The 25,797-nt window shown below is 47.9% G+C and overlaps 8 protein-coding genes across 8 annotated transcripts; 4 read left to right on the top strand and 4 right to left on the bottom strand.

Annotated features, from left to right (window-relative positions):
* Positions 1 to 993: 993 nt before the first annotated feature.
* Positions 994 to 3,133, top strand: EDB93DRAFT_1150788 (glycoside hydrolase family 18 protein). The gene is made up of 7 exons (XM_041449692.1): positions 994 to 1,440; positions 1,489 to 1,500; positions 1,569 to 1,622; positions 1,669 to 2,104; positions 2,156 to 2,252; positions 2,311 to 2,898; positions 2,919 to 3,133. The coding sequence occupies exons 1-6, from the start codon at positions 1,145 to 1,147 to the stop codon at positions 2,880 to 2,882; spliced, it is 1,467 nt and encodes a 488-aa protein (XP_041306959.1). The 5' UTR covers positions 994 to 1,144; the 3' UTR covers positions 2,883 to 2,898; positions 2,919 to 3,133.
* Positions 3,134 to 3,285: 152 nt separating this feature from the next.
* Positions 3,286 to 7,946, top strand: EDB93DRAFT_1287283 (P-loop containing nucleoside triphosphate hydrolase protein; the record flags this gene model as incomplete). Its single annotated transcript, XM_041454520.1, has 21 exons — positions 3,286 to 3,370; positions 3,423 to 3,486; positions 3,541 to 3,958; positions 4,012 to 4,371; positions 4,425 to 4,799; positions 4,856 to 5,156; positions 5,213 to 5,385; positions 5,450 to 5,461; positions 5,512 to 5,597; positions 5,656 to 5,704; positions 5,760 to 5,976; positions 6,035 to 6,050; positions 6,103 to 6,169; positions 6,217 to 6,304; positions 6,350 to 6,412; positions 6,477 to 6,577; positions 6,629 to 6,899; positions 6,955 to 7,004; positions 7,055 to 7,144; positions 7,202 to 7,241; positions 7,291 to 7,946. The coding sequence occupies 21 exons, from the start codon at positions 3,286 to 3,288 to the stop codon at positions 7,623 to 7,625; spliced, it is 3,261 nt and encodes a 1,086-aa protein (XP_041306958.1). The 3' UTR covers positions 7,626 to 7,946.
* Positions 7,947 to 8,586: 640 nt separating this feature from the next.
* Positions 8,587 to 10,528, bottom strand: EDB93DRAFT_1150769 (uncharacterized protein). The gene is made up of 4 exons (XM_041449691.1): positions 10,060 to 10,528; positions 9,923 to 10,009; positions 9,240 to 9,870; positions 8,587 to 9,190 (listed from the first exon to the last, which is right to left on the bottom strand). Exons 1-4 carry the CDS (start codon positions 10,220 to 10,222, stop codon positions 8,914 to 8,916), a joined length of 1,158 nt encoding a protein of 385 aa, XP_041306957.1. The 5' UTR covers positions 10,223 to 10,528; the 3' UTR covers positions 8,587 to 8,913.
* Positions 10,529 to 10,885: 357 nt separating this feature from the next.
* On the top strand, positions 10,886 to 14,402 carry EDB93DRAFT_1150737 (kinase-like domain-containing protein). The gene is made up of 17 exons (XM_041449690.1): positions 10,886 to 11,044; positions 11,101 to 11,183; positions 11,233 to 11,811; positions 11,871 to 11,935; positions 12,002 to 12,157; positions 12,260 to 12,352; positions 12,412 to 12,474; positions 12,552 to 12,604; positions 12,689 to 12,720; positions 12,776 to 12,954; positions 13,023 to 13,036; positions 13,096 to 13,115; positions 13,177 to 13,264; positions 13,323 to 13,347; positions 13,416 to 13,661; positions 13,713 to 13,832; positions 13,884 to 14,402. Exons 1-17 carry the CDS (start codon positions 10,902 to 10,904, stop codon positions 14,151 to 14,153), a joined length of 2,229 nt encoding a protein of 742 aa, XP_041306956.1. The 5' UTR covers positions 10,886 to 10,901; the 3' UTR covers positions 14,154 to 14,402.
* Positions 14,403 to 14,430: 28 nt separating this feature from the next.
* On the bottom strand, positions 14,431 to 15,908 carry EDB93DRAFT_500064 (uncharacterized protein). The gene is made up of 5 exons (XM_041456572.1): positions 15,731 to 15,908; positions 15,550 to 15,671; positions 15,059 to 15,496; positions 14,971 to 15,001; positions 14,431 to 14,921 (listed from the first exon to the last, which is right to left on the bottom strand). Exons 1-5 carry the CDS (start codon positions 15,813 to 15,815, stop codon positions 14,773 to 14,775), a joined length of 825 nt encoding a protein of 274 aa, XP_041306955.1. The 5' UTR covers positions 15,816 to 15,908; the 3' UTR covers positions 14,431 to 14,772.
* Positions 15,909 to 16,690: 782 nt separating this feature from the next.
* EDB93DRAFT_1086723 (bola-like protein) lies at positions 16,691 to 17,180 on the bottom strand (the record flags this gene model as incomplete). Its single annotated transcript, XM_041445992.1, has 4 exons — positions 16,691 to 16,816; positions 16,865 to 16,905; positions 16,959 to 17,064; positions 17,121 to 17,180. The coding sequence occupies 4 exons, from the start codon at positions 17,178 to 17,180 to the stop codon at positions 16,691 to 16,693; spliced, it is 333 nt and encodes a 110-aa protein (XP_041306954.1).
* A 926-nt stretch (positions 17,181 to 18,106) lies between these two features.
* On the top strand, positions 18,107 to 19,671 carry EDB93DRAFT_1251257 (uncharacterized protein; the record flags this gene model as incomplete). Its single annotated transcript, XM_041453130.1, has 4 exons — positions 18,107 to 18,216; positions 18,269 to 18,831; positions 18,882 to 19,021; positions 19,072 to 19,671. 4 exons carry the CDS (start codon positions 18,107 to 18,109, stop codon positions 19,669 to 19,671), a joined length of 1,413 nt encoding a protein of 470 aa, XP_041306953.1.
* Positions 19,672 to 21,437: 1,766 nt separating this feature from the next.
* Positions 21,438 to 24,728, bottom strand: EDB93DRAFT_1150713 (ATP-dependent DNA ligase). Its single transcript, XM_041449689.1, has 10 exons — positions 23,404 to 24,728; positions 23,156 to 23,352; positions 22,885 to 23,103; positions 22,632 to 22,823; positions 22,492 to 22,576; positions 22,252 to 22,440; positions 22,174 to 22,196; positions 22,045 to 22,117; positions 21,938 to 21,995; positions 21,438 to 21,875 (listed from the first exon to the last, which is right to left on the bottom strand). Exons 1-10 carry the CDS (start codon positions 24,665 to 24,667, stop codon positions 21,623 to 21,625), a joined length of 2,553 nt encoding a protein of 850 aa, XP_041306952.1. The 5' UTR covers positions 24,668 to 24,728; the 3' UTR covers positions 21,438 to 21,622.
* Between the last annotated feature and the right edge of the window lie 1,069 nt (positions 24,729 to 25,797).

The raw sequence follows: 25,797 nt of genomic DNA, 5'->3' as shown, positions 1-25,797 counted from the left end.
CATGTGGCTGGTATATATATTTAATATTGTTAAGATGTATGACTGGTCTTGTGGCCTAGTGGTAATGATGCTGCACACATATTTGATTGAAGGCTTGAGTTCAGTCCCTGCCAATTGCAAAATATAATGTGTGAAGTTGATCATGTGATGTGACATGTCACGCAATATATTAATCTTTTGGCATGTGTTCTGCGAAATTCACAAGCCCCACAAGCTTTACAGGCCATACAAGGTGGCCTTGTACAGTTTATACCACCATGTACAGGAGGGACTTAGCTGTGGGCTTGTGAGGCTTGTACAAACTTGTACAGACTTGTACAGGGCTAGGGTAGTTTGCTGATGTACGAACCAGATCAATGCTTACCAGCACATTGGCAATTGCACGCACTGAACATCCAGCATGTTCTCGCTCAAGTTCCCACACCTGGACTCTGAAAGCCCAAGCCTGACAAAAAAACTCCTCTAGTACTACTAACATGGGATCGCCATACCAGTCAGAATACCAGCAAGGAGCTGAATTTGATTCAGTAAATTTTCCACTGAAAGGATGGTGCTGAATTGAGAGTGATCGACTGAAATTCAGAATCAGCAACCCAATGAAATTAACTGCATGCTGTTTCAGTGGAAGTTACTCTGAAATATTCAGCACTAGTGCATTTTCCAATGCTTTTAATTAGAACTACTATCTACAGTGTTCACTTGTTGCAATTCTTTATATACCTATACAATTTCATCATTGTCATTTCATGTCTGATCAAGTTGATTATCTTGCAATTTTTTCTCAGTCAGATGCCTAAGTAGTGTCAAGTAAAAATGAAGTAACTTGATATTGTCTTAGCTGACTTAGCGCAATTTTTACATTTTCAAGCTCGGTTAAGTGAAGTGTAGATTTGCCGATGCAAGTATATAATATCCCGCGTTTGTACGAAGCTCCCAGATTTCTTTCAATCACAACTAGGCTTACATCTGGTTAACATTGCAAAGGGACTCTAAGTTTTCTCATTGTGCCGTCATCTAAATTTCGCAAGGACTTCTACCTGCCGTCACAGGTTGCCATAATGGCTCGAGATTGCTTGTGTCCAGTTGGTTGAGTTTGGTCAGCATGCCAAACTTTCGGTGGAGCTGCTATGTATGAGTCTCGTGCATGTCTTCGACTCGGACAACATCGTACCAAGCAGTGCCTTCTGACGAAGGTAGTTTGCCCGCCAAACCCGCTTCTCGTTTTACATCTCGCAAGACACTTTTTCTTTCTGGATTAGTGTTCTTCGTCCTCGCGTTTCTATCGTATAAAGCGTTCTTCTCGTGGTCTGTTCAACATCCGTCTCATCAACTAGATTCTTCTGCGACTAGTATCAAAGCATTAGAATCTCAAACATCCATACTACCAGCACCGAGTGATACTCTAGAAATGCAAGGCCAAGGAAAGTACAGCGTTGGATAGTAAGTGTTGGCCTCCTCCACAACGATCTACTTCTGACTGTTTAGCAGCTTCGTAAACTGGTACGTCATTTCATCGGTCATTTGAGGAAAATCTTGACCTTTCCGTCAATCATTACTCCTATTTGTAGGGGGATTTACGGTCGCAAGTTCCCGCCGTCGAACATCCCTGTCCAAGATTTGACGTAAGGCGCTGTCTTCCTTACATTTTCAAGCTTACTATCCATCCAGCCACATTCTCTATGCATTCGCTGATCTGAGACCTGACACGGGCGAAGTTATTCTCTCTGATGCATGGGCCGACAAAGATATCCACTACCCTGGCGATTCTTGGAATGACGTCGGAAACAACCTCTACGGGAATTTCAAGGCCATCTATAAATTGAAACAGCAAAATAGACATTTGAAGGTCCTTCTCTCGATCGGAGGTTGGACATATTCCCCTAAGTTCCATCCTATCGTCGTCAATCCTACCCTTCGTGCCAACTTCGTACGGTCCGCAGTTCGTCTACTCGAGGATTACGGTCTTGATGGTCTCGATGTGGACTATGAATATCCATCCAATGAGCACCAAGCTCGTGGCTATACCGACCTCCTAAGGGAACTCAGAGTAGGCTTAGATCAGCATGCTCAAATGAAGGGAATCTATCATAGATTCTTGTTGACAGTATGCCATGCAGTTTTACCTACCCCGCCGAGCTTTATTTCTTTTTGCTAGATTGCTGCTCCTTGCGGACCCGATCACTATCAAAAGTTACACGTCCGTGAAATGGACCACTACCTCGATTTTTGGAATATGATGGCGTACGACTTCTGTATGTTCTGAAATGTTTGGTTGCATGACCAATCGACTTACATGGAAACATATCACAGCTGGTTCATGGGATTCTGTTGCGAATCACCAAGCCAACATCTATGGTGGACCTATCAGTGCCTCACAGGCGATTGGGTGGTACAGTGCGAACGGCATCCCTCGCTCCAAGATGGTCCTCGGGATTCCGCTATACGGTAGAAGCTTCATGAACACGTCCGGTCCCGGAGCACCGTTTTCCGGCATTGGACCAGGCAGCTGGGAGCAAGGTGTCTATGACTACCGCGCTCTTCCGCTCCCAGGCACATACGTGTTTCAAGACGACAAGGCCCTGGCGAGCTGGTCTCACGACTATCAGAAGCAAGAGATGGTGAGCTTTGACAACGAGCAGGTCGGTCATTGGAAGGGTGATTGGATCCGCCGTGAAGGTCTTCGAGGAAGCATGTTCTGGGAGTTAAGCGGAGACAAAGGAAGCGCGCGAGAGGGAATGGAAGGCGGGTTTGGAAAGGACCCAGTGCCCGGGAGGAGCTTGGTTGCAACCGTCAAGAACGCCATGGGGCCATTGGACTTGAGCCCTAACTGGCTAAGCTATGAGGGCAGTCAATTCGACAACCTGCGCAGTGGTACCATTTAGCTTCATCGATTGCATCACTTTGATCACACAACACAAGAGGACTCGGACATCTTTTTCAGGACAATTACTGTAACATCACTTTGCCTTCAAGCATATTTCATCGACTTTGTATGATAGCAGTCCTGTAATGTCACGCAGCGTGACTTCGTGACCGCCGTGATGAGCACTGCCAAAAAAAATTAGTGGTGGGCGCATCTCAGACCGCTGCAGTGCCCTCGGCTTCCAACTGTATTTCTCATTTCACGACCTATAGATTTTGGACAATAATCGGGGGCATCCTACACTGAGATTCGACTTCAATCTCACCTGTATCATCAGTGCTCAAGTTCAAATAGACCGGTCGACTACGATTTTCCTTCTAATCGCACAATTTATCCTAGGACCTATATCCTGAGTTTTTCAAATGTCCCCCGCTGTAATGACCTCTTCTTTGGAGTCGGAATTCGCTTCGATCATCGAGGCTTTGCGCACTGCACCATCTGGCCCAGGTCTTCGTCCCATGACTTTCTTGTGAGATAGAACTCATGATAATCTGTGTAGACGCCAAAGCAGCAGCTGACAAGCTCGCTCTTGCTGTTTCTAAAGCAGGTATAGAGAGCTTGGTGTGCGTCCATTTTATCTGCGACAATATAAGATAGTTGCATCTAAAGTTTAACAGTGACCAAAATGTAATCACTATCCTTGAAAATTTCGCACTCAACAAGAAGTCTGGATGGGAACGAGAATCTGGTGCTATTGCATTCCAGTCATTCCCCGCTGTTCTCGGTCCCCCCAGTGCACCCCTACTTCTCCCAAGCCTTCATGTTCTCTTCGATTTATTGTCTGACAAGGGAGAAGTTGTTCGGACAGCTGCAACAGCTGCAACGAAGGCTATCCTCCAGCTTCTCCCCCCAGAAGCTACACGAACCGTATTCGGCATTTTAGAAGATATCCTAGAGAAAGGAAAATGGCAAACAAAAGTCGCAGCCCTAGATGCTCTCAAGAGTTTCGTGGCTCGCGCTAAGGACTCAGTGGCTGATGAACTTGGTCATATCCTACCCAAGGTCGAAGTAGCAATGCACGACACAAAAAAGGAGGTGCGTCATGAATGTACTTGCGCTAGTTTTCTCCGCCGAACGAATTACTGCAGGTCGCTTCTGCTGCCGTCAAGTGCGCCACTTCTTTGTGCACGACGCTTGCAAACCCCGATCTCGCTCCTCACATCTCCGCTCTGGTTAAGTGTATGTCTAATCCCGATGCAGTACCTGGTTGCATAAAGGCGCTATCATCAACAACTTTCGTCGCGGAAGTTACAGCACCAGCGTTGGCGGTTCTCGTACCATTGCTCCTCCGTGCTCTTAATGATCGCAGCATGGAAGTGCAGCGGCGTACGGTTGTTGTCATCGATAACTTAGTCAAACTGGTCAGGAACCCCGTAGTTGCCGCGAGATACCTTAGCCCTCTCGTAATGGGTGTGCAGAAGATTGCTGAGGGTGCTGCGTTTCCGGAGGTTGGCTATACCCTTTTGTATGCTTTGCGAATCTCATCTTGCCCTTTACTAAGGTCCGTGCCTTCGGTGAGACGGCACTTAACACATTACTCAAGGCGGGTGCATCTACCTCGGGGACGCCGCCGACGCGGGATGTCAGCAAGGAGGTAGCTGACGTTGTTGCCGTCTTGCTGTCGCTGCTTCCGTCAGACCTCGTTATCCCTTCCGCGACTAGCCCAAATGCTCCGTTATCTGCGAGTCACCCTCTTTTGGATCAATCTTTGCAATTCCAGGGGTCCATGGTTGCTGACCTTATCTATAATCGCCGTTTTCAAGATCCGGAAGTATGGAAACGTTGTGTCGGTGTGTATATGACATTCTGGTTGGGGTCAGAGGGATCTACTAGCTTTGCGGAGTCTGCACGGGCCCATTTCAGTGCGATTGATCAAGTATGTGCTCTTGCTCTATTTTGCGAGGGAACTTTTCATCATCAGGCACCATCCAGGCACTACACAAATCTGTGCACGACAATGAGGGTAGCGAGGGCGAGCTTCTGTGTGACTCATTGTTTTCTCTCGCTTATGGTGCACTTTTACTGCTCTCGCACACAACACTCCGTCTGTTCCGCGGGCGCCGTTACGGCATCCTCGGAACGAATGGATCAGGGAAGTCGACCCTAATGCGCCAGCTTCGGGACGGCAAAGTGGAAAATTTTCCGCCTCAAGATCAATTACGTTGTGTCATGGTAGAGCACTCCTTGCAGGGCGAGGACACGTCTATGTCTGTGTTAGACTTTGTGGCGTCAGGTCGGTGCATCTATTCGTCATCATTATACTTAGTGACAGCGAATGATTTTCTGCAGACAAGGCTCTGGCACAAATTCCCCGTTCTAAAATTCGAAATCAATTGCTTGAGGTGGGATTCGATGACGCTCGGCAGTCAGATGTAGTAGGCGGGTTATCTGGTGGTTGGAAGATGAAACTGGAATTGGCCCGTGCAATGCTTTACAATGCCGACCTTCTTCTTTTAGATGAGGTACGAGATGGTTCGACGCTACTGTTTTAGGTTAGCTCACTCGCAAGTATTTTTTGCCATGCAGCCCACCAATCATGTTCGTATCCGGATTATCCCCATTTTCATCGGCTGACGCTTTCCTGATAGTTGGACCGGGCATCCGTTCAATGGCTTGAGAGTTATCTCATTGCTCACAAAAACGTCACTTGCCTAATCATCAGTCACGATTCTGGGTAAGTAGGCTAACCCAATCCTGGCACTCAATCGCTCAATCTACCCCCACGTGACTAGCTTTTTAGATAATGTGACTACTGATATCATACATTACGAGTCCAAGAAGGTAAGGCGCATCGGTCGATATCGAAGGCCGACTGACTTACTCCCCTCTATTGTAGCTCGTCTATTATCCGGGAAATCTTTCATCGTTTGTGGAAAAACACCCGGAAGCTAAATCATACTATACCCTTGCGGCGACATCCGTTAAATTCTCATTTCCTCCGCCTGGCTCCTTGATGGGTGTTCGCAGTAACACTCGTGCCATATTGAAGATGTCAAATTGTACTTTCACGTACCCCGGTCGGCCACAACCTTCGCTAATAAACGTGTCTTGTGGTGAGTGATAATTCATACTTCTATTTGTGATAAAGCCTCATTGACTCCACTTCGCAAGCCTTATCACTCTCCAGGTGGGTTTGTGTACACCTCATGTTTGATTGAACGTGTTTCACTGTAATGCAGCCGAGTTGGTGTAATCGGCCCTAATGGCGCAGGCAAATCGACTTTGATCAAACTTCTGACGGCAAGAGTGATGATCTGATCGATGGTGTTCCCTTAATCACCTATTTATTCCAGGGCGAAACCATTCCTCAAGAGGGAACTGTCTATAAGCATCCAGCCCTTCGTGTTGGTTACGTCTCACAACACGCCACCCACCATATAGGTAAACCACTTCAGCACTGACTATACCAAACTAACATCATTTTAGAACGCCACTTGGAAAAGACGCCAATTGGCTATATTCAGTGGCGTTTCCAGGATGGTCACGATCGTACGTATTTAAACTTAAAGCGACCCTGTTGTGTCTCATTAATATAATTTGCCAATCATATCAGGTGAATTACTGGAAAAGGCCACTCGTGTTCTGACAGACGAAGAGAAGGTACTCCTCGATCAAGATTGGGTTGGCAGGAATGGCACCAAGCGCAAATTGGAGGTTGGTATTACTTTCCGTTGTCGATCTGATCCATATACTAAATTTATACAGCTTATTATGGGACGCCAAAAACTGAAAAAGACATTCCAATATGAAGTCAAATGGCGTGGTCTTGACCACAAATTCAACACCTGGGTGCCTCGTGATGAATTGATGGCCAAAGGTTTCGTAAAGTTGGTCCAGCAATTTGATGATCTGGAATCCTCGAGAGAAGGTGCAGGGACTCGTGACACATCTGCCCAACTCGTGCGCAAACACCTCGAAGACATCGGTCTCGATGGGGACATCGCGCAGTATAATGAAATTTCGGGATTGTCAGGAGGTGTGTAATCAATTATTGAGTTTGTTTCAACCCCACTAATCTCCGACGTTGTCAGGGCAAAAAATCAAGTTGGTCATTGCAGCCTGCCTGTGGAATAATCCCCAGGTTCATTAGACGACTGGTTGTCATGATGACGTGCTGACGTTACTTTGTAGGTTTGTATTCTTGACGAGCCGAGTAATTTCCTAGACCGTGAAGCGCTGGGCGGCCTTGCGGTGGCCATTAGGGAATGGGGTGGCGCTGTGGTGAGCACTATGAGATCAGTACGAACTCTAATCCACAGTTGACATGGAGTGCCTTAGGTCATCATCTCCCATAATCACGAGTTTGTATCGGCTTTGTGTCAGTCTTGACGTTGCATTTCACGTACCTTTCTGATAGAGTCCTCCAGGTCCTGAAATCTGGCAGATTGAAGCAGGGCGGATGACACATCAAGGAAAGGCTGCTGTTGTCGAAGATGCCTTTGCCGACTTGAAGTCCCCCAAGGGCAGCGGTGCTAATACCCCAACTCGCTCGCGAGTTCAGAGCCCGGCTGTTTCGGCTCATGTAACTCCAGCAGGAAGTGGAGCCGAAGACGCTGGCGCTTCAAAGGTTGTCAAAAAGAAGAAGAAATTGACACGCAACCAAGTGAAGGCTCAGGAGGAACGTCGGAGGTTGAGAAAGCTCGCGTGGCTCACTCATGGTGGTCCACGGCCTGAGGACACCGACAGCGATGTCGACCCTTGAGAGATCAAAGAGGTCATGTGAAATTTGTGCTATTTATCAGGGGCCATTTCATTCTGATCCGCGGATGCTTTTCGACAAGATCTCTTATAGATTACCTTCCTCTCATGTTATGAAGTAATAGATTTTCCGTTTTGCCGCGAATTCGTTCAGCAGATTTTTTCAGAAGTCTCATTGCCACGTAGTTGTAGGCGATAAAAAGCCGATTCTTTTGCAACGGGGCACTAGATAGCCGTGCCCACGCAGGTCCACGCTAGTGATAACGTGTCGAGCGCTGGCTGTCTGTGATCGTTGTCAAACCTGCAAGGCCAATCCGATCATCGGGACATGTGTTCGAGGAGGTGAATAGCCGGACAACTAATAATATTACATTAACGAATTCAGACATTAGTGACAATCATTATTCGGCAGTCCCCGGAGGTGTTCCCCCAGTCGGCGTTATAGGATGAAATTCATAAATTACAAACTTCGCCTCCAATGCTTATCTCCAATACATTCCTTGCTCCTGAAAGCGATTAAAATAGCGCCACGGTTTCAGCGCTTCAAGCTTCAGCCGCGGACCGTCAGAAGTTTTTTTTTTCTTCATCAGAAGGAATCACATATGAGGGGCTACTTGCCCGAGTAACGAGTTGATCGACAAAAAAAAATTGGTTCCTTCTCGCGCGATTCTCAAAATTGTTGCTACATGAATATGCCAAGGGGACTCCATGCCCGTGGATTTGGAAACTGAATCCTGCGATCGACGCGGCGTGACGAGGGAGTTTTGCTGGACACCTTGGTTGCCGCTGATGCGGCGGTGAACTCGCGCTGCAAGCAGCCACATGACATCTTATCGATGGCATTCGTGCCGTGGCAAACCTGTTGTATCTCACGTATTGCTCATCAGTGGAATCGTATTAAACCGAAGTATACTTAAAAGAGTCGATGGCGTAATTCACGGCCTTCTAACCGCGCGGGGCGGACATCCGTAGCAAGAACAATGTTGAGTTTTCAGACGTGTACGTGTGATCAAACCAGAGATGATAAGAACGTGATAAGTACATAAAAAACTACGGCGACAGTGCATCAAGGAGGCAGGTACATGTGGACGGGTTGGAAAAGGGCATCAGATTGCGTGGGGTGATATGGATATATAGAATTCAATATGAATGGGTATTAAGGGGCTGACGAGTAAGTTAATACGGTGATAATGAATGATCGAGGTCCTAATGCAAAAGGATGACGACGCTTCTGTTGTGAGGAATGAATCTAGCTGAAATGAAGGCATGGTGTTTAGACAACCATCAAATATTCAGTAGCGACCAGGCTGCTGCCATTTGCGGGGATCTTCTTCGCGCCGATGGGGGATAGGCGACCGACTGTCCTGCGCCACAGACCGGGCGTCCTGAGTCGATCGCGGAATGTATGATGTATGTGAAACAGACGTGGGGCTAATGCTACCGCCACCAAATGAATTATGCGGCACTTCGTCTCCTTGAGAGGACATGCTAAATGGTTGATGAGGAGTCGACACTGATGTTGACGACTGGCGGGTAGTCTGTCTCATTGACTGCCGTTTGTTTTGAAACCTATGGAAAGGCATGAACATCGATCTTGTGATTTGCTTAACACACCAACCAGATCTGAACGCTCCTGGCTGACATGTCTAATTTCTTCGCAAGTTCTGCGCGTTCTTCAGTAGAAGGAAACGCAGTGCGGGCGTATGTCTCATTCAGGACTTTGAGCTGAGCTGCGTCAGCTCTCTTACGCTTTTTCTTGATAGCAGGTTGATCGTTGTCCATCATCGGAGCAGGTTCTTGTGTTAGTGCAGAGTTTGTGATTGGCCCTCGGGCGTAGGGAGAAGGACCATGGGCCTCGACTTGCGTAGGCATGCCCCGCTCGGACGGATACATACCCATCGACATTTGCGGTGAATGATGCATCGATGGGAGCTGATTTGAATGATGACGTGGATCAGGGACGGGAGGATATGAGTATGACGTCTGATTTGGGTAAGGAGCATACTCGGTTGGGTAGGTTGCGGTCGGCGAGCGAATATCACCATAGTTGGAGACAAGTGGTGCGACCGCCCCGTAATTGCCCTGATATCTGTCGGGCATATTTAATGGAGGGAGCTTGCGAGAGCCGTGGGAATCGACCGGGATCGTCGGCGAACTACGCTGTTGATAACTTGGGTATGGTTGAGTTTGAGGGTATCGGTCATAGTGTTGTTCATAATAACTGGAATGCTGTGGGGGAACTGTTACCGCTTGAAGTGAAATTGATGAGTGTGCGATCGGAATGGATGATGTCAGACATACTAGCGGGCCACTGACCATAGCTAGAGGAGCTATGATCACTTTTTCCAGGAGATGAACGTTGCTGGGAATATGGAGGATAGTTGGGAACTATACTTGAGTTGAGCATATTTGCATGTACACTAGATAGAAAAACAGACCTGAAGAGGGTGAGGTTGGAAACGCTGAAGAAAGAGGAGGGAGCACAGTTCGCCCACCCTGTCCCGTCTGAAAAAAACCACTATTTTGAGAATCCCCTCCAGGAGGGCTTTTGCGGGCCTTTGAAAGGTTTGAGAACAAACGATCGTCCCTCGGGTTTGTCATTGTAAGTTAAGCAGATAGGCAAAAGAGGAAGTGAAGGAAAATTATGGTTCAATGAAAAGAAGGAAATCGATGTGGATATAAGTATGAAGGAACACGCGCTAAGCATGCCAATTGCCCGACGAACGAGCAAGAAAAGGCCTGCGGCACGGGAAGGCTGTGACTTGGATAAACCGATCAGGGCCGTTGAATGAACGAGGTAAACATGAACACCGGCAAAGGTAACTAGACACGAGGCGTAGTTGTGCAAAACTGGGCAAGGGGTGGTGGTAGGATGAAGCGTGTTTTTTAAATCAGCGGAATGAGGCACTTGAAGTGGGAGAAGTGAGTTAACTTTTGGACGTTAAGGAATGAATTTAAGTTATACTTGATTGATATCCCGAAGAAGGACTTGTGTAAGTTGGTTTATTGTATTTTGGGTCCTAGACAATCATCGCGGTCTTTCATTATTTTCCGCTTCGAAAACACCAAACGAGGAGACGGACCGTAAGACAGCTTAAGGGAAGCACTAACGCGTTGGAAAAGCTGTGTTCTTCTCTGTGCAACGCGGAAATTGCATTGTTGACATCAGATCGGGGTTCGAGCCTCGTGGCCATTTCTAGTGCGGACACCTTTCACATAACGGCAAATACCGATTATTATCAGATATACCGTAATCAGTGTCTACTGGCATAGTACTACCATGATGATACACAATGGCTTCTATGATCTACTCGCAATGCCCACCACATCCAGTTTTCTTTGGTATGGTGGATCTAATCAAGCTACCCTAAAGAAGGGTAGAAGAGTCACCAAAGCTTTGGTCTCCAGGCCCACAGGTTTCCTGTAGGTTATATTTTCGTTTTCAGCGTCAACTCCATCCAAACAGAGGGCGTTCCTAGGCATCTTGTCCACGCTTCAGACGCTGGTCAAGCGGAAGCCCTTTTGACTCGTTGGGGTCCAGATGGTTTGGGAAAGCTCGGAGGTCAGCCATCAGCGCATTATCTTAGCAGCATTCTAAGCCGGTAGTTTAGACCCGCGTTGGGCAGATCCAATAAAGTCTCGAGTAAGGCAATCCAACCAGGCCAGAGCAGTTAACCAGGTTATCAATGCTCTTAAACCGTCTCAAGATAGCACAGGCCACCCGCATCTCCTGAGAGTCATGAACGGTATGAGCACTACCACTACTTCGTCTACCATAACCACCGCTGCCCGTGAAAATGTCCACTTTTCTCCCGCGGATGGCTTGCCGGGGCAAAAATGGAACGGAGGCCTCAGGGCTCATCCGGAACTTGGCGAGTGCGACGATGACCTGGGCCTTACCTCTCCTGTTCCTTCACCCAGGCCAATTACTCCATCATTAGCTACCTTGGAGAAGGCGGTGTCCGCCCGGATCTATTTCGAGAACCTTTACTTTCCCCTTCTTCGGCAGACACCTTCTCGAGAACAACGAAGAATTGCCATGGAAAAGGATATGGTTATCATGCAATTGAATGAAGATCAGAAGGAAGCTTTACGTGCTCAGTGGCGCCTAAACGAAACGGAATATCTTCGCGAACGTCGAAGGAAAGTCGATGCTACAGCATTCATCAAACTAAAAACTATAGGTCACGGTATGTGTTCCTTGCGTTCCTGAAAGAGCATTCTCACAGAAAAAAATACTATCGATCAGGTGCGTTTGGGGTCGTGTCCCTAGTTAAGGAGCGAGCCACGGGACAGTTGTTTGCCATGAAACAGGTTCTCATTTTCCATTTTAATCTATCCATATGGTATTGTCTCCATATTAATTGTTCATTTCATTAGCTAAGAAAGAGTGATATGCTTCGGAAAGGACAAGAAGGTCACGTCCGTGCAGAACGTGATATCTTAAAATCTGCCTCACTCGTCGCTTCGCCCGGTGGCGCGGAGTGGATTGTGAAGCTGCACTACAGTTTTCAGGACCGCGATAATCTTTACCTGGTCAGTAGCTCTAACCCCGATATCCGCCATCTTCCTAAAATTCAGACGAACACATGAGTCACTGATTTCATTTCGATTTCATATCTTGACACATAATTATAGGTATTGGAATTTATGGGCGGTGGAGATCTCCTGAATCTTTTGATCGAGAGAGACGTATTCGAAGAAGACTTTACTCGTTTCTATGTCGCTGAGGTTGGCATCTTCTTTTTCTCGCACTACACATTGTTGAACGGCAGGCACATTTACCCCAGATGGTTTTAGCCATTGAAACTTGTCATAAGCATGGTTTCATTCATCGCGACATTAAACCTGATGTGAGTCTCGAAAAAAATAATAGATATTAAGGTCCGCTCTAGACTGATAACATGGCTATCCATGTGTTTCTGGACAGAACTTCCTGTTTGATCCGCAAGGACATATTCGTCTAAGCGATTTTGGACTCGCGTGAGTAGGAGGACCATTAGCGGAATTGGCCTACTTCCCCGTCCTCGTTGTCTATATGCTAAATATGTAGGTGTGACTCCACAGGACTGATCTACACTGGGCCCATGATACCTCCTGTCAGTGCGGAACAGGCTGAGTATGCGGAACATGAAACTCACCCGGCCACCGCAGATTATGAACAGCAGCGGCGTCAGCTGTTGCACAAACATGGTATAGACCTTGAGGACAGCAACGGCATCGGGGATGGAACCAGAACCAAAAGAATGGACCGCAAAGACGTCGAATTATTGATGGGCGACGGCAACGGCCAGAGCGGCATATTCACTTGGAGGGAGAAAAATCGCAGGAAGGTATGATCCACCACTAAATTAAATTTTTTATTTCCACCTTGTGCCTCACCTGTCTGTTCACATTGTAGCTAGCATATTCTGTGTGAGCAATGACTTCGTACTCTGTAGCGTGAATCTAAATACCCTTCTTCGGGTCCATAGTTGCGGGACAAATTCTTACAGTATGTGGTCACACCGTTGTCCATATTATTACCCCATGTTGCCATGCTTACGCTTTCATAGTGTCGCCAGAAGTCATCAGAGGCCATGGCTACTCGTTTTCCTGTGACTGGTGGAGCTTGGGCGTTATCATGTTCGAATGCCTGTATGGGTAAGCTTCGGGGCTTTGTATGTCCGGCATGCCGCGTGCTAAGGAATGGACATTCCAGATATCCCCCATTCGTTGGCAACTCCGTAAGCACTCAAATTTCAGCACCCACTTTTCGCACCCCAGTTCATCTGTGGCTGACTGCGGGGGGCAGAGGCATGTCACCCGTCAGAAGATTCTGAACTGGAAGCAATCCCTCAAGTTCCCATCTCACCCTCATGTCTCGGGTGAGGGCATGAATCTGATGCAGCAACTCCTTTGCGAACCCGAGGATCGCCTTGGAAGTCAGGCTCCAACGTCTGTATCGCGTCCAGATTCCCTCGCCGTTCACGCACGACGCAGCGGCTTCATCATGCCAGGGTCGACAGTCGGCAGTGTTGATGGTGTAGATGCAATCAAGGTCTGTGTCACTGGAGCTTGCGTTCGCAGCTGCTGACATCTAGACTTGAAGGCACATAGCTGGTTCCGAGGAATAGACTGGGGAAATATACACCGCCATCCTGCACCATATCGCCCGGATTTGCAGAGCCCAGAAGATACGCAACACTTCGATTCTGATATCCCACCAGTGGTGAGTGCTTCCGAGTCTTCCATCATTATGCGGTGTTTAGTTTGTGCCTAGCCATTGGCTCCCGCGAACGGAGCGCCAGCAGATGTGACGAAAGACCCCCTGCTCAGGGACAGGATCCACGGGGAAGAGATTCTGAGCGTCCGCAAGGCCCTCGCATTTGCGGGGTTCACGCACAAAAGCCCTCGAGCGATCAGTTACGCTCGTGCTGATCGTGCATTTGATGCGGCAACGGACATTCCAGACAAAGAATGGGGCGAACGAGGTCGTCCACGATTTCGCAGCGTACACGAGGCTGGCACAGGCCGGGCTATATCGCTTTAGTCTGATGCATGTTCATGGACCCTGGCTGTGTGGCTGAAATGGTGCCGCAACTTTGCCATGCGGCATAGTCGAGGATATGACGACACATAGTTTACGGATATGACGCGCAGACATGCTTTTACTCCATAATGTGATTACTTACTGTAGTTGATTACTAGGATCTACGGACATGACTATGACATGCACTCACTTCATGACGCTACTCCACTGTACTTGATGACTATGCTATACCCTTGTTTCCTTGCTGTACGCCGCCGGATCTGCCACTGCCGTTAACGGGTGAAGTAAGTCAATCATGTCCTGCCACGAGTCGAACATGACGAAATTACATTTCAATGCCAGAAACCACTATTAATTAAAAGGGAATGGATACACCAAGAGTACACTAGCGACAAATGACTGTATAGAATAATATGAGTGACGAGTATGATGCTCATCAGCGAGTACATGCGATAGTTGTAATAAATAAATGCTCGTAAATTGTTATAAATATGTATCATCACCCCATCATGAACGACCGATGCAATATCCGCGAAAAATGCAACGAAGATCATGAGACCCGAATAGAAGTGATTGCATGCGCCAAATATGCCAGTCCGTGAGGATAACACATGTCGCTCTAACGCCCAGAACGTGAATGTGCGTCGTTTGACTCGTCGCTGTCCTCATGATAGCGCCCTGAGGCATCGGCATGCACGCGAGCATGCCGACGCATGTTGCTGAGCACGCTGAAACTACGTCCACAGCCCTCAAAAGTGCACGTAAAAGCTAGATGGTAAATCAGTATGACGATGAAACGTCGTGGATGGACACTCACGCTTTTCGCCGGTATGGCTATTCAGGTGGATCTTTAGGATGGCGGCCTTCATTAGCCTAGGAATGATGGAGGACATTGGAATACACACCTTCAAACTACTGGGGCGATTGAAACCTTTACCACAATAGTCGCATTCGTATTTGAGCGATGAAGGCCCGGCATTGGCGTGAGGACTTGAGTCTTCTATACTAGATGTGGTCTCTTGCGAGTCTCTACGGTAGTGCTGACCCCGTACATCGGGGTAGCGCGGAACATAAGACGTTGATCCAGGGGTCTCCATCATGGATTGCCCAGGATACTGATGCCTTGAGTAATCCATATAGTTGGGCCCTGGGTGGCTCGTGTAATCATAAGCTGGCCGTCCCTGGCCACTGGTAGTGGATGACCGAGAAAATTGGTTTTGTGGATGCTGAGAATGATACAATGAATGCGGTGGATGTTCATGAGATGGATGAAGGTGTGATGGATGCGTCTCGTGTCGGGAACTACGGGAAGAAATAGGGTGGTAGGGTGTTGAAGGGTTTCTCTGGGAAAGTGATCATTATCAAGGTTTGATCTAGTCATTAGACGACGGCTAACCTGCAAGCCTGGCCCAGATAGGGCATCGGACTGACCCATATGCGGTGTACAGTATGGGTCGTGACTAGGACCCACCCAGGGTGGGGGAGGTATTACGGAAGGTCTTGGAGTACGAGATAATTCTGAAGGCTAAAGGTAAATAAAATGTACGGATGTGGAGAGCTAGAGAAGCTTGACTAACCTGGGAAAAGTTCGCGGACAGAAGGAAGGGTTGGCCGAGGTGCTTCTCGATGGGCATCACTATCCGGGAAAGAGCGGCTAGACATTTTATGGTATGAGATACAAATGGGAAAGTATACGAGAGGATGAGTTGAATTGTAGTGGATGTCGGGGAATCTTATATGGTCGGATCGTCTCTAAACCGCGGTAACGGCAGGATACCGTTGCACGCCGATCTTGATGCGGCGGGTTCGGAAGGCTGGAAAGTACTTGCATGAAGAAACGTGACCGGGCCTATTCCATTATACTGCAGGACAGCACCTCGAGGGCAAACCTGATATTCAACGACATGGTTACCACTCGGTTACCATATTTGAAGTAGGCAACCGTGGTGATTGTCGCTTTAGAGCTGCTGCGCACATATTCACAACACATTTGTGGGAGTCTCATGATGGACTCAAAAGAGCCGTTCGGACGGTGCCAGGGTTGGAGATAGAGCACCGCAATGTCACACACTAAGGGGCGCGAATGCCGCGCATCATCCACGGGGGATGTGCTGTTAGTATATCTTGAATATATATGTACCGTCACTTGCCGCATCTCAGATCAACTACAGCGGATCATTATATTGGGCCCACCCGCGTTTCTCTAAACACACCCCTGCTGAGAGAGATCTAGTGCTTCTTGCTGAATGTCAACGATAGAATCCTCGGGGGTAACATTTCGGTAACGTTGGATCTCAAAATGGCCACAAATCGTTTACTTCAATTTCAACATCTTTGCATCGGGAGGCAGTGCACCATAACCAATCTGGGCCATGCATGCCTAAGCAGGGTTCGCATCTCACTGTGAAGCTCGCACGTTATTTATGAGCAGCCGTCGCTAATGTCGACGGTTCGGGTCAGAGAGCTCACCACAATTCGCCCTGCTCCTCCACATGCACACGATCAGTCGAATAATGTTGTATTTATTCTCTCCCCAGTTAGTTTTCCGCTTGAAATCTTTGTGCTTCCTCCGATGTCTTTGTGTTTAGGGAAAGTGCATGCAACCCTTGAGAAAATTCTTCAGAAAGAGCGGAGTATATCAGGCGATGGCGTTGCACCGTGTTCTGTGAAGCAATAAAGCAGATACACCCGAGATTGGATAGCACACACACCTTCCCCTTGAAAGCATCTGAGATTACCTGCACGGCAAAATCTGCGCCCGGGTCGTCAATGAACAGCGCCTTTGGGGTAGTAGAGCATACTTACGTGTTTCTCCATTCCCGCCACCTTGAGAGCGCATTGCGGCGTGATGTCTATGCAACTGCGATTCGTTGGTAATGATTAGCTTGGACGGTTGGAGTAAGGTCACGAGCTATGAATGATTGCTCAGGAGCCGGATCGACCTGCGCTGCTAGCTTGCTGCCTTACCTTTTCTCGCATGGCGATTTCCACCGGACCTGGAGATCCTAATATTGTGTCTGACGCCATGGCACGAGAAAGATTCAAGCGCTGCCGCAGAGCAATGCGAAGGCTGCGTGTTGCCCAGAGCATAAACCTGCTGGCTACCATGCTGAGATTGGAATCAGAGCTGCGCTGATGCTAACGGGCACTTACCACCAGACTCGGAGCAAGCCTCACAAAAAAGCGGAACGATAAAAATGCGCAGCGTGTTCAAATTGGCAATTGTTGGTCATCGCGTTGGTCAGCAACGTGTGAAATGTCACGGCCTTGAACTACTTGACTTATCATAACTTACTCCTGGTCACCCATGCCTGACTCTTTCTCTCTTTTGCGTAATGGATCACCGAACACGTACACTGCGGTACACGGGCTAAGGCCTTTCAAGTCAGCTGCTATGACTGTTCAAGACGATTTCACAGCCATCGAGTGACTGGCCGCATCAGAAAACCGATGACTTGAAGTGACGACCAAATTTCCCATTAGCTTTCTCAGGAAAGAAATACCTTATGGATAGGCACATACTAATACGCATGAGTCATGGTGGCGGTCCCGAAAGCTCCAAAGATTACAAGCAGTGATGATCATGATGATCAAGAAACAGTTGAAGGTGACTGGTTCTCCCCCAATTGGACATGCATGAACCGCCCCATCCGTTTTGACTGACATCTGCCCTTGCGACGGTATTCATCTTTTCCACGTAGCGTTCGTCTCGAACGCTGTGACTCTGTGCCTTACAGTGACTTAGCATTGATGCATTCCATAGCCCGCTGTGGATGTGTTATTCGTTGAGATGGAATGAAATAAAACTTTTAAGGTTGAAAGTCACGTTATCGGCGCTACTACAGTTATGAATTGTCAACGTATTCACTTCACTACGAACAAGTAATTTACTTGATTACCTTGCCATCATGATGCTCTCGTGCTCCTCGCATCAATGCCCTCAAGAATGTGAGATGACTCGCAATCAGCGCGGTCTAGTAGAAACGTGTTTTGAGGAGGGTCAATACGAGTCTGGCATCGCAGTGCTCGAACAGCTAAGGTCCGAAAACTTCAGGCCACCCGTGTAAGATTATCTAGGTTCTCTTTTCTCGAGGAGCATTGAAAGTAGTTCCTAGGTCTCTCGTACGTCAGCTCCTCTACATCTCACTGTACCCCCCACCACCATCCCTTGATCATGTGGAAGAGCGCGATTTCAATCCCGCTTCACCAACGAAAGGCTCCCCTACAAAATCAAAGCTTCAGGCACCAAAAATGACCTTTATTCCTTCAGTCAATGCATCAGAAGCTGCGCAACGCTTATTATTATCCTTCGTTAGGACAAATACACCTACATCTCTTTTCCAGGCTTTGCCACAACTGCGCAGGAGCAACGAATCGCCATTTGAAGGTGATGATCATGACTCTGTCGTAGCAAAGGAGTCCTTGTGCATCAAGGACGCAAAGCACTGCTGGGCGATACTCAAGGATGGTTTCGTACCGCGAATAAAAATATCTCAGCCGTCCCTAGGAAAGAAGAAACGCGGAAAACTCATCACTGACACTGAAGAATATGCAGAGGAGAAATACAGCAATGCGGTTCTCACTCCTATTGCAGAGTACGCCTGGTTAGTCTTGCAGTGGCTGGTCGAACTTTTTCAGCGAGACGAGTCTTTGGCATCCGGAGATGGTTCCGAGTCAGGTGGGAGGCCATTCTTTACTTGGTAACCCTTTGACTAAGATAATGTATAGTGAAGCATTCACCATTGTTGTTGTTGCAGATTGGCACTGGTCTTCGGTGGGAAGCTGATGCACCCCTAGACATCGTGTTCTATTGTGTTTCGCAAGCTCAGCCCCAACGACGACAGCTGGGTCTCGAACTGATGGCTCTGGTGAATTATGTTTTTCCTATTACATGCTGTTCACCTGACATTCTCTGCAGCTCATCGGGATTTCTCTAACGGCAGAATTTGACTTTAACATGTTTCTTGAACAAGTCACCTCACGACTACACTCAGCCACACCAGAGGTAGTCCAGACTTTCATGTCTGGCTTTCATCTGTCGCATTTAGCACAACTGTTCAAATTGGCGCTCTGCCGTAAATTCCTTTCCGATGAATCCGGTGGGAGAAACCCATCAAGCCGTCGCCCCAAGCCACAAGCGCGAGCTGTGAGAGCAACGCGAGGCATTGCTCCTACGAAAGAGGAGAATCTATCATCATCCAGTGCAAATGACTTGTCAGCCTCCTTTTCTGCGAGTAAAATTTCTATGCCTCCCACCAGTGATATCGTCCACCTTCTTTCAGGGTCTAACGGACGGACTTCTCCTGCAATTCTAACTGTGAAGAAGGAACTTCTCATTTCGTACGCCTACTTGCAACAGATCGCGGAACAACGGGACGTGGAATGGCAACAATTAGCAACAGATGGGCGTCTCGAAGACCAAGTCAATTCGGCGTTCGGTGGAGAGAGCTATGCGCAGCAAGACAGAGACGCTCTAATTAGTCTTGTGAAAGTCTGGGCCATGAATTACCGCGAGTGAGGCACAGGGCAATGTTTTGTGGGCTCTTCCTCTATGGAGCGTGCTATTCGTTGAGTTCTTTTTGCTGTGTGACAATCTAACAATACTCACTCAAGCCGGTAACTAGATTATTCATACCCCCCATGAGGATGGCCAGTGTTGTTTATGCGTCCAGGTTCTAGCCAGTTGGACAAAGTTAACATCGGCGGCCTCAGACTGATGAGATGGATGCAATTCCTGCTCTAATCTTGAGAAGCTTAAATAAAGTATTCTGTCACCAATTTTCTCATGGGTTATCATTTACCAGCACTGGTGATAATTTGTGCAACCGAATTTCTACTTGGGTGTTTGCAGATCTTGGGCAATTCAAATTTCGAAGAACAGGACCCTCATCACACGGACGTGGAATATGACGTATTCATCCGAAATATGTCGACGCGTTAGGATAGCAACAGGATAGAACGTAAGCACATTATTGTATACAAAACATTTCTATTGAGTGTTGTGTGAATGGTTGAAAAGAGTGTGGACGTGAAGTTTCACGCGAAAGCATGCGACGTCGAAGTTCCGGTCCGAGGATTGAGTCACAGCATGAACTCGAGAGATAATATGAGAAGTTTGACATCCAGCCCAGTGGATACCCAAATTCTAGGCCTACACGTTATGAGGTGGCAAATTTGGGAGATAGGGGATAATGTATCAATGTAACGGAGGAACCGTTCGCGTGCGGCAGGGTAGAAACAGGCAGTACGTAAGATGACATGAGTGCATCCAGATTTGCGGGATGTCGAAAAGTATGTGCCGAAACCGGAAATGGTAGAATCCAATTGCGAATGCATCGTCCCTGCAAAGGGTCGCAACCGACAGCTGTGGCAGTTACGGAAGTCGACCATGCTAGGAATGTCAGCGATCTGTTGTAAAAAAGCTTTGCACATACCCGAGGAGGATATAACATCGACTCGGAGATAGTGGAGTATCTCAGGTTAGCCAAGATTTGGGGTAGGGAAGATGAAAGTTCTTTGGGCGTAACTTAGGTTTTGGCAACCATACAGCAGACCGACCGTCAGAGCGGGCGTGTCAAAGCTCTGGGTCACGCCTATGATTAGATGTATTGTGAGCAAGAATATTATTTTCTAGCGATTGCACTGGTCGACCCGTCCTAGGCTGACGTAGCACGTGTACTACGGAGTCAAACGTTGAGGCGTCGAGGAATTCTAGCCGTGACGACATGCTGGTAGCCACTGAAGTGTCGAGCGGTTACTGGAAAGTATTTTATTAGCATAGTTCATCTTCTGGAGGATAGAAGCTCTGACTAGTTCTAATTCAGAGGGAAGCATTAACTTCCGCGTCGTTTCCAGGACGCTACGCCGATTCCGAACCCGGAGCGCAACCCCGTTGGATATTGTCATCCTGCAGTCACTAGGAGATGCAACTGACCAGCGGATAACCTTCGTCCTCACAAATGCATAAATGAGCTGTCAATTCAATGATTATCGCCCACGTAACGTTAGTAAAGTTGGAGAGTCGGAGGCCTTACGAGACACGGAACGCCGCTCGACAAAGTTCAACGTTAGACCTGTTTACTACTAGAAGCACTTGTAGTTGGCCGGTTAGCCTATCTGATCCAAACCTTCGGTGTGTTGGGCAATCCCATTATCTACATATCACACAAACCAAATCTTATTTCACCGAAAATGTGCCGAAACTGTGACATGACGGGCGAACCACCTCTCGACTGAATGGCGTGTTGGAAATGGTCATGGTATGTTGCATATGCTGGCATGGTGTCAAGGTTACTTTCTTCAGGATCTTTTATTGTTCCGATGTTAGACTGTGTGTCGTTTGCCCCGTATGTACTCTATCGTATGATTCATATATGCATAAACGTACAAAGGCTGATCAGCGGCGTGCCATGCGAAATCTGGCAATCAGGGAAAACCTGAATGTTAACCTAAACCGTTTAGGTTCAGAGTCAACCATCTGACTCTTCTGCTCCTCCCTCTGCATCTGACTCTACATCGATTAAATCACCATCGTCAGCGTCCCCCGCAGTGGTCTTGGATTTCCCCTGTTGGTTTTTCCATATCTGAGCCAGAAAATCTGTAGTGCTAGCTTGCTCCGGCGATTTGTCATCTCGGGTCCTGATAAATCGCGGGAACCTTAGACTGAGGCCTCTTGAGTCAACTAGGCCCAGTGCTGCTAGAGATACGGGGCTCAAAGTGATGCTGAATAAATAGGGTGTGAGTAGATATTCGTCTGTGACACTGACGACTTGTAGCAGACTCACTCTGCCCCTCGTATCTCCCACACCTCATGGGGCCTGAAGTAAACGTCGGGCCTGAAGCCTGGAAGCAATCAGCTAGGAACCTTAGTACTCAAAAATAATGTTGGCACCTCCTGTATCACTGTTCCAGAGGGGTTGCTTAGAGCAATTATCGGACCCCTCTGAGTAATGTGCAACCATCTCCTAATACGAAAGTTGCGATAAGCAATCAGCCTGCGAAGACGTACTATACGACAAACTTTGTAAAACGAGTCAGAAAATCCTGCAGTAAATGATAGTTCAACATATCATTATGAATTACAATGCATATCGCTTACCAGACATACACTTGCAAACGGCAACAAAGCAGTCACTCCTAGGATCTCGAACAGCAAGCAAAACTGGACTCCACCATCCTGCTTTCCTTCCGTTCCCATGCCACGCTCCGATAGGAACCATATCGAGGGTATCCCCGAGACCCACGACGTAGTCTTTTTTCAGCTTCAACCAAGCAAATGTTCGTTTGTCTGTCCAGATTCACTAAAAAGCACAGCATGAAGGAACGGGTCAATACACACCGGGTTCGTAAGTCGCGGACAAAGGTTTCCGTTTCCCGTTTCCTTTTCGCGTTCCCTCTTCTTGCATAGTGTCACTACTTAACAGCTAGGTAAGCATCAGTAATGCCGATCAGCCGATCAGAATCTAGACACTGTCTCACCTTAATCATGAGACCCTCAGAGCGGCTCTCTACAGCTTTCTGCCAAAACTCCTCGATAGCATCTTTGCCAGCCTCACTCTCACAGCTTTCAACATGGTCAAGACGACTTGCTCCTTTGTCGCTTGGTAAGAAAGGTGGAAAGCGAGACTTCAGCAGGGATCGCCTCTCTCGAAAGGGCTGCGCAAGTAAGACCTGTTGAGGGACGTGAATAACCATCGATCGTCATCGTCAGCACACAATGAGACGCACACACCTCACCATCTAGATACATCAGATCGAAGGCATACACGCAAACAGAAATTTTGATATCGTTCATTTCCACACCCTTCCTTGCCCTGTTCGAGAGCTCTTGGAATGACTTCAGGCCGCCGTCAGATGAATCTACGGCAACAATCTCAGAGTCGATAATAAAAGATTGCAGCTGCGGCTGCTCTTGAAAAATGCATTTAACAAGGTGAACAATGTCGGGATACTAGTTTTTGCCGGTAAGATAGGAGCCGTATCTACGAAAATGCGCCGCTCACCTTAGTGGTCATATCTTCTAGATGACGGGAGAAAATGTGAATGGAAGGATTGTCATTACCGACTCCTCGTACCCCATGAATCTGAGCGCGTTGACCATCATACTTGAATTCTGCCACAAAGGGGAGATCCCCCAAACGGTCGTATATTTCATCCAAAGATCGAGTGGGAGAACCCAGAGTGGGATGCAAGGGAACTCCTATCAACTGTTTATTAGGTCGTTCATATAGTAGGGGAGCGAAACGCGCACCGACAGTCAAAGGGACATGTAGTTCAAGACTATCCAATCCGCCGTTGAGGAGACCAGCCACAATGTGCTCATAATTCGGATGTTGAACGAACACTTTTTTAACCAGCGCTTCAGCCTGGATGAATTTCTCATGAATCTTCTCACGTTGAACCAAGGAGATTGATTGTGAGGTGGCATGGTATGGCGAATGATCACGATCAGGACTTCCCAGACTAGATTGCGATGTCAAAACTAGCGCTCTTGCCAGTGCAGTCAGAATGGAGGTCCTGACTGCTCCGACGCGTAGATTCAGCGACAAGGTACGGACAAGGTAGCGTGACTCTTCTCCTTTGGCTGCTACGAGGAGTTTCTCGACGATGGCTTGCTTCTGTTTGGCTGCGCCTTGTCCCTTAGAGTTGGCAATTTTCAATAAGCATTCATACACAGCCACGATGATCAGTGGAGGATGGGGCACCAAGGTGCGAACATTTGACTTTGCTTCAAATGCAACATCACCGGGGTCGCCGAATGAATTGTAGAGCCGCCTAAGCGCAGAGGAAGTCAGGCCGGATATATGCTGAATTGCCTTGGATATAACCGAAGAGCCAATACCTAGCTCGACCGGAGAATATGGAGGAGACAGGCAATTAGAAAGGAGGTATAGCGATGGCAGTAGGGATGGCCGATGCCAATTGAGCAAAGTCCTCAGCGTGTTGGTAAGGGTGTTGAGAATGATTGTCCTAGATCGTGTTCCCGATAGCGTGGTGAGGGCATGAACGAGAAACGAATATGGTGCTGGCGCATTGGCTGGCCAGGGACTTTCCTGAACATCATAGACAAAAGGGTCGACTCCTAGTGGCTGGTAATTTGGCAAGGGAGCGATGTCATTTTTCATGGGAACCCGCCTTGAAGGCGTATTAGAACTAATCGGTAGGACAACCCCTGACGAACCACCAACATCGCCGACTTGGGGAGCTGCGGCAGCCGCCTGAGGTTGAGCCTGAGCCTGAGAAAGACCATTGTCAGATCCACAATCTCTGAACGTAGGTTCAGAATCCGAAGTTAGGTCAATGATGTCTAGAGTATCGATCTTCTTTGCATTCAGTTGTTTCCGTACTGGTTGTGTGACACTATTCGTTTCCTTCTCTGCCCCAGAATTAACCTGAGGCTTAAACCTTTGGGAAGATCCAAAAAAAGTCTTTAACGATGGCTGATTTGAGTCGAATTTTGCTCGCTTCAAGGGCTGAGAGGTTGATGGCGACGCCGCTTGGGAGCGTTTAGACATTGCGGTTGTAGCCGTTGTAAGCTTGAATCAAGTTGGTTGAATGCGCGGCATGACGTTCGATTGACATCCGACAAGTAATTTAATTTCCGACGTCGAATTTGTTCAAATACGATTATTGTCACCTGTCAATTTCAGTCCTCCCTGCATTTTGTGATGGGCGGGCCTCCTGCATTGCCACCCATGACACGGCGATCATCGGTCTTTCTTTCACATAACTCCATCTTTCAAGATTTTATCAGTCTGAAATAATATGACCACTAGGTATGAACCTCCTCAGGAGGTACGTCCAGGGTCAAAAAGTGTGACTCCGAGCTAGTTCGATTCAACCGGTCTCTTTAAACCCTGGCATGGACCCCAAGGACGTCGGCGGCTACGTAAGTCGAATAACTCTTTGCTCTTTTTTTCCCTGGTTGTCAGCCACCACCGTACGTGTGTGTAAACGTGCACGTGCACTCGAACTATATCCCTGCTGCTGTCAACTACAACCTCCTGTCGCTCGCGGCAGCATCCTGCAGCTATGGCGCGGCACTGCCATCGACACACCTGCACCCTAGAGCAACCTTTCGCTACACACTCAGCCCAAGACCCTTCCCCAACCGGGACCTTCCTCGTCCTTGCGCTAATCTAGTGCTACCGCCATGGCCTGCCGATTCCCCTGCACTTCCATAGCCACCACGCTTCAAGGGCAATGATCTGCAGCCTATCACTACCTAACACGTCAATGTAGACCCTTGCTCGCCTCCCATGAACCTGGTGTTGCGCACCCGACCACGACCTTTCCCGTGCTATCAGTAACCTACCTCTGCTGCCGCGACCTACCACAGTCTCCCGCTGTCCACTTGGACCTCCCACACATTGTCATTCTCCGCGCTTCGCATGGCCGCCTGTGATATCTCGTTCTTTCCCTGGTCGGAATCCTGCCTGGTGCTGCGCTCTTCATCTCATTTTCTTCACACATCCCATACCTATATATCTACATTTGATCTATCTTATTACATCTGGCGTGTCAATTGGTTAGACTATTTTTCTTTGAATCTAATGATATCCTTAACTGAAGCATTGAATGCTTGGTTGGTAAGCACTACTTGAACGACACATTCTTCACCACGGAATGAGCTTGAATTTATAGT

This window comes from Suillus bovinus, assembly GCF_016758785.1.
Source record: "Suillus bovinus strain UH-Sbo-P2 chromosome Unknown EDB93scaffold_34, whole genome shotgun sequence".
In the NCBI taxonomy this organism is placed as follows: Eukaryota; Fungi; Basidiomycota; class Agaricomycetes; order Boletales; family Suillaceae; genus Suillus; species Suillus bovinus.
The sequence above is the reverse complement of the archived record's forward strand: the minus strand, read 5'-3'. Positions and strand labels throughout refer to the sequence as shown.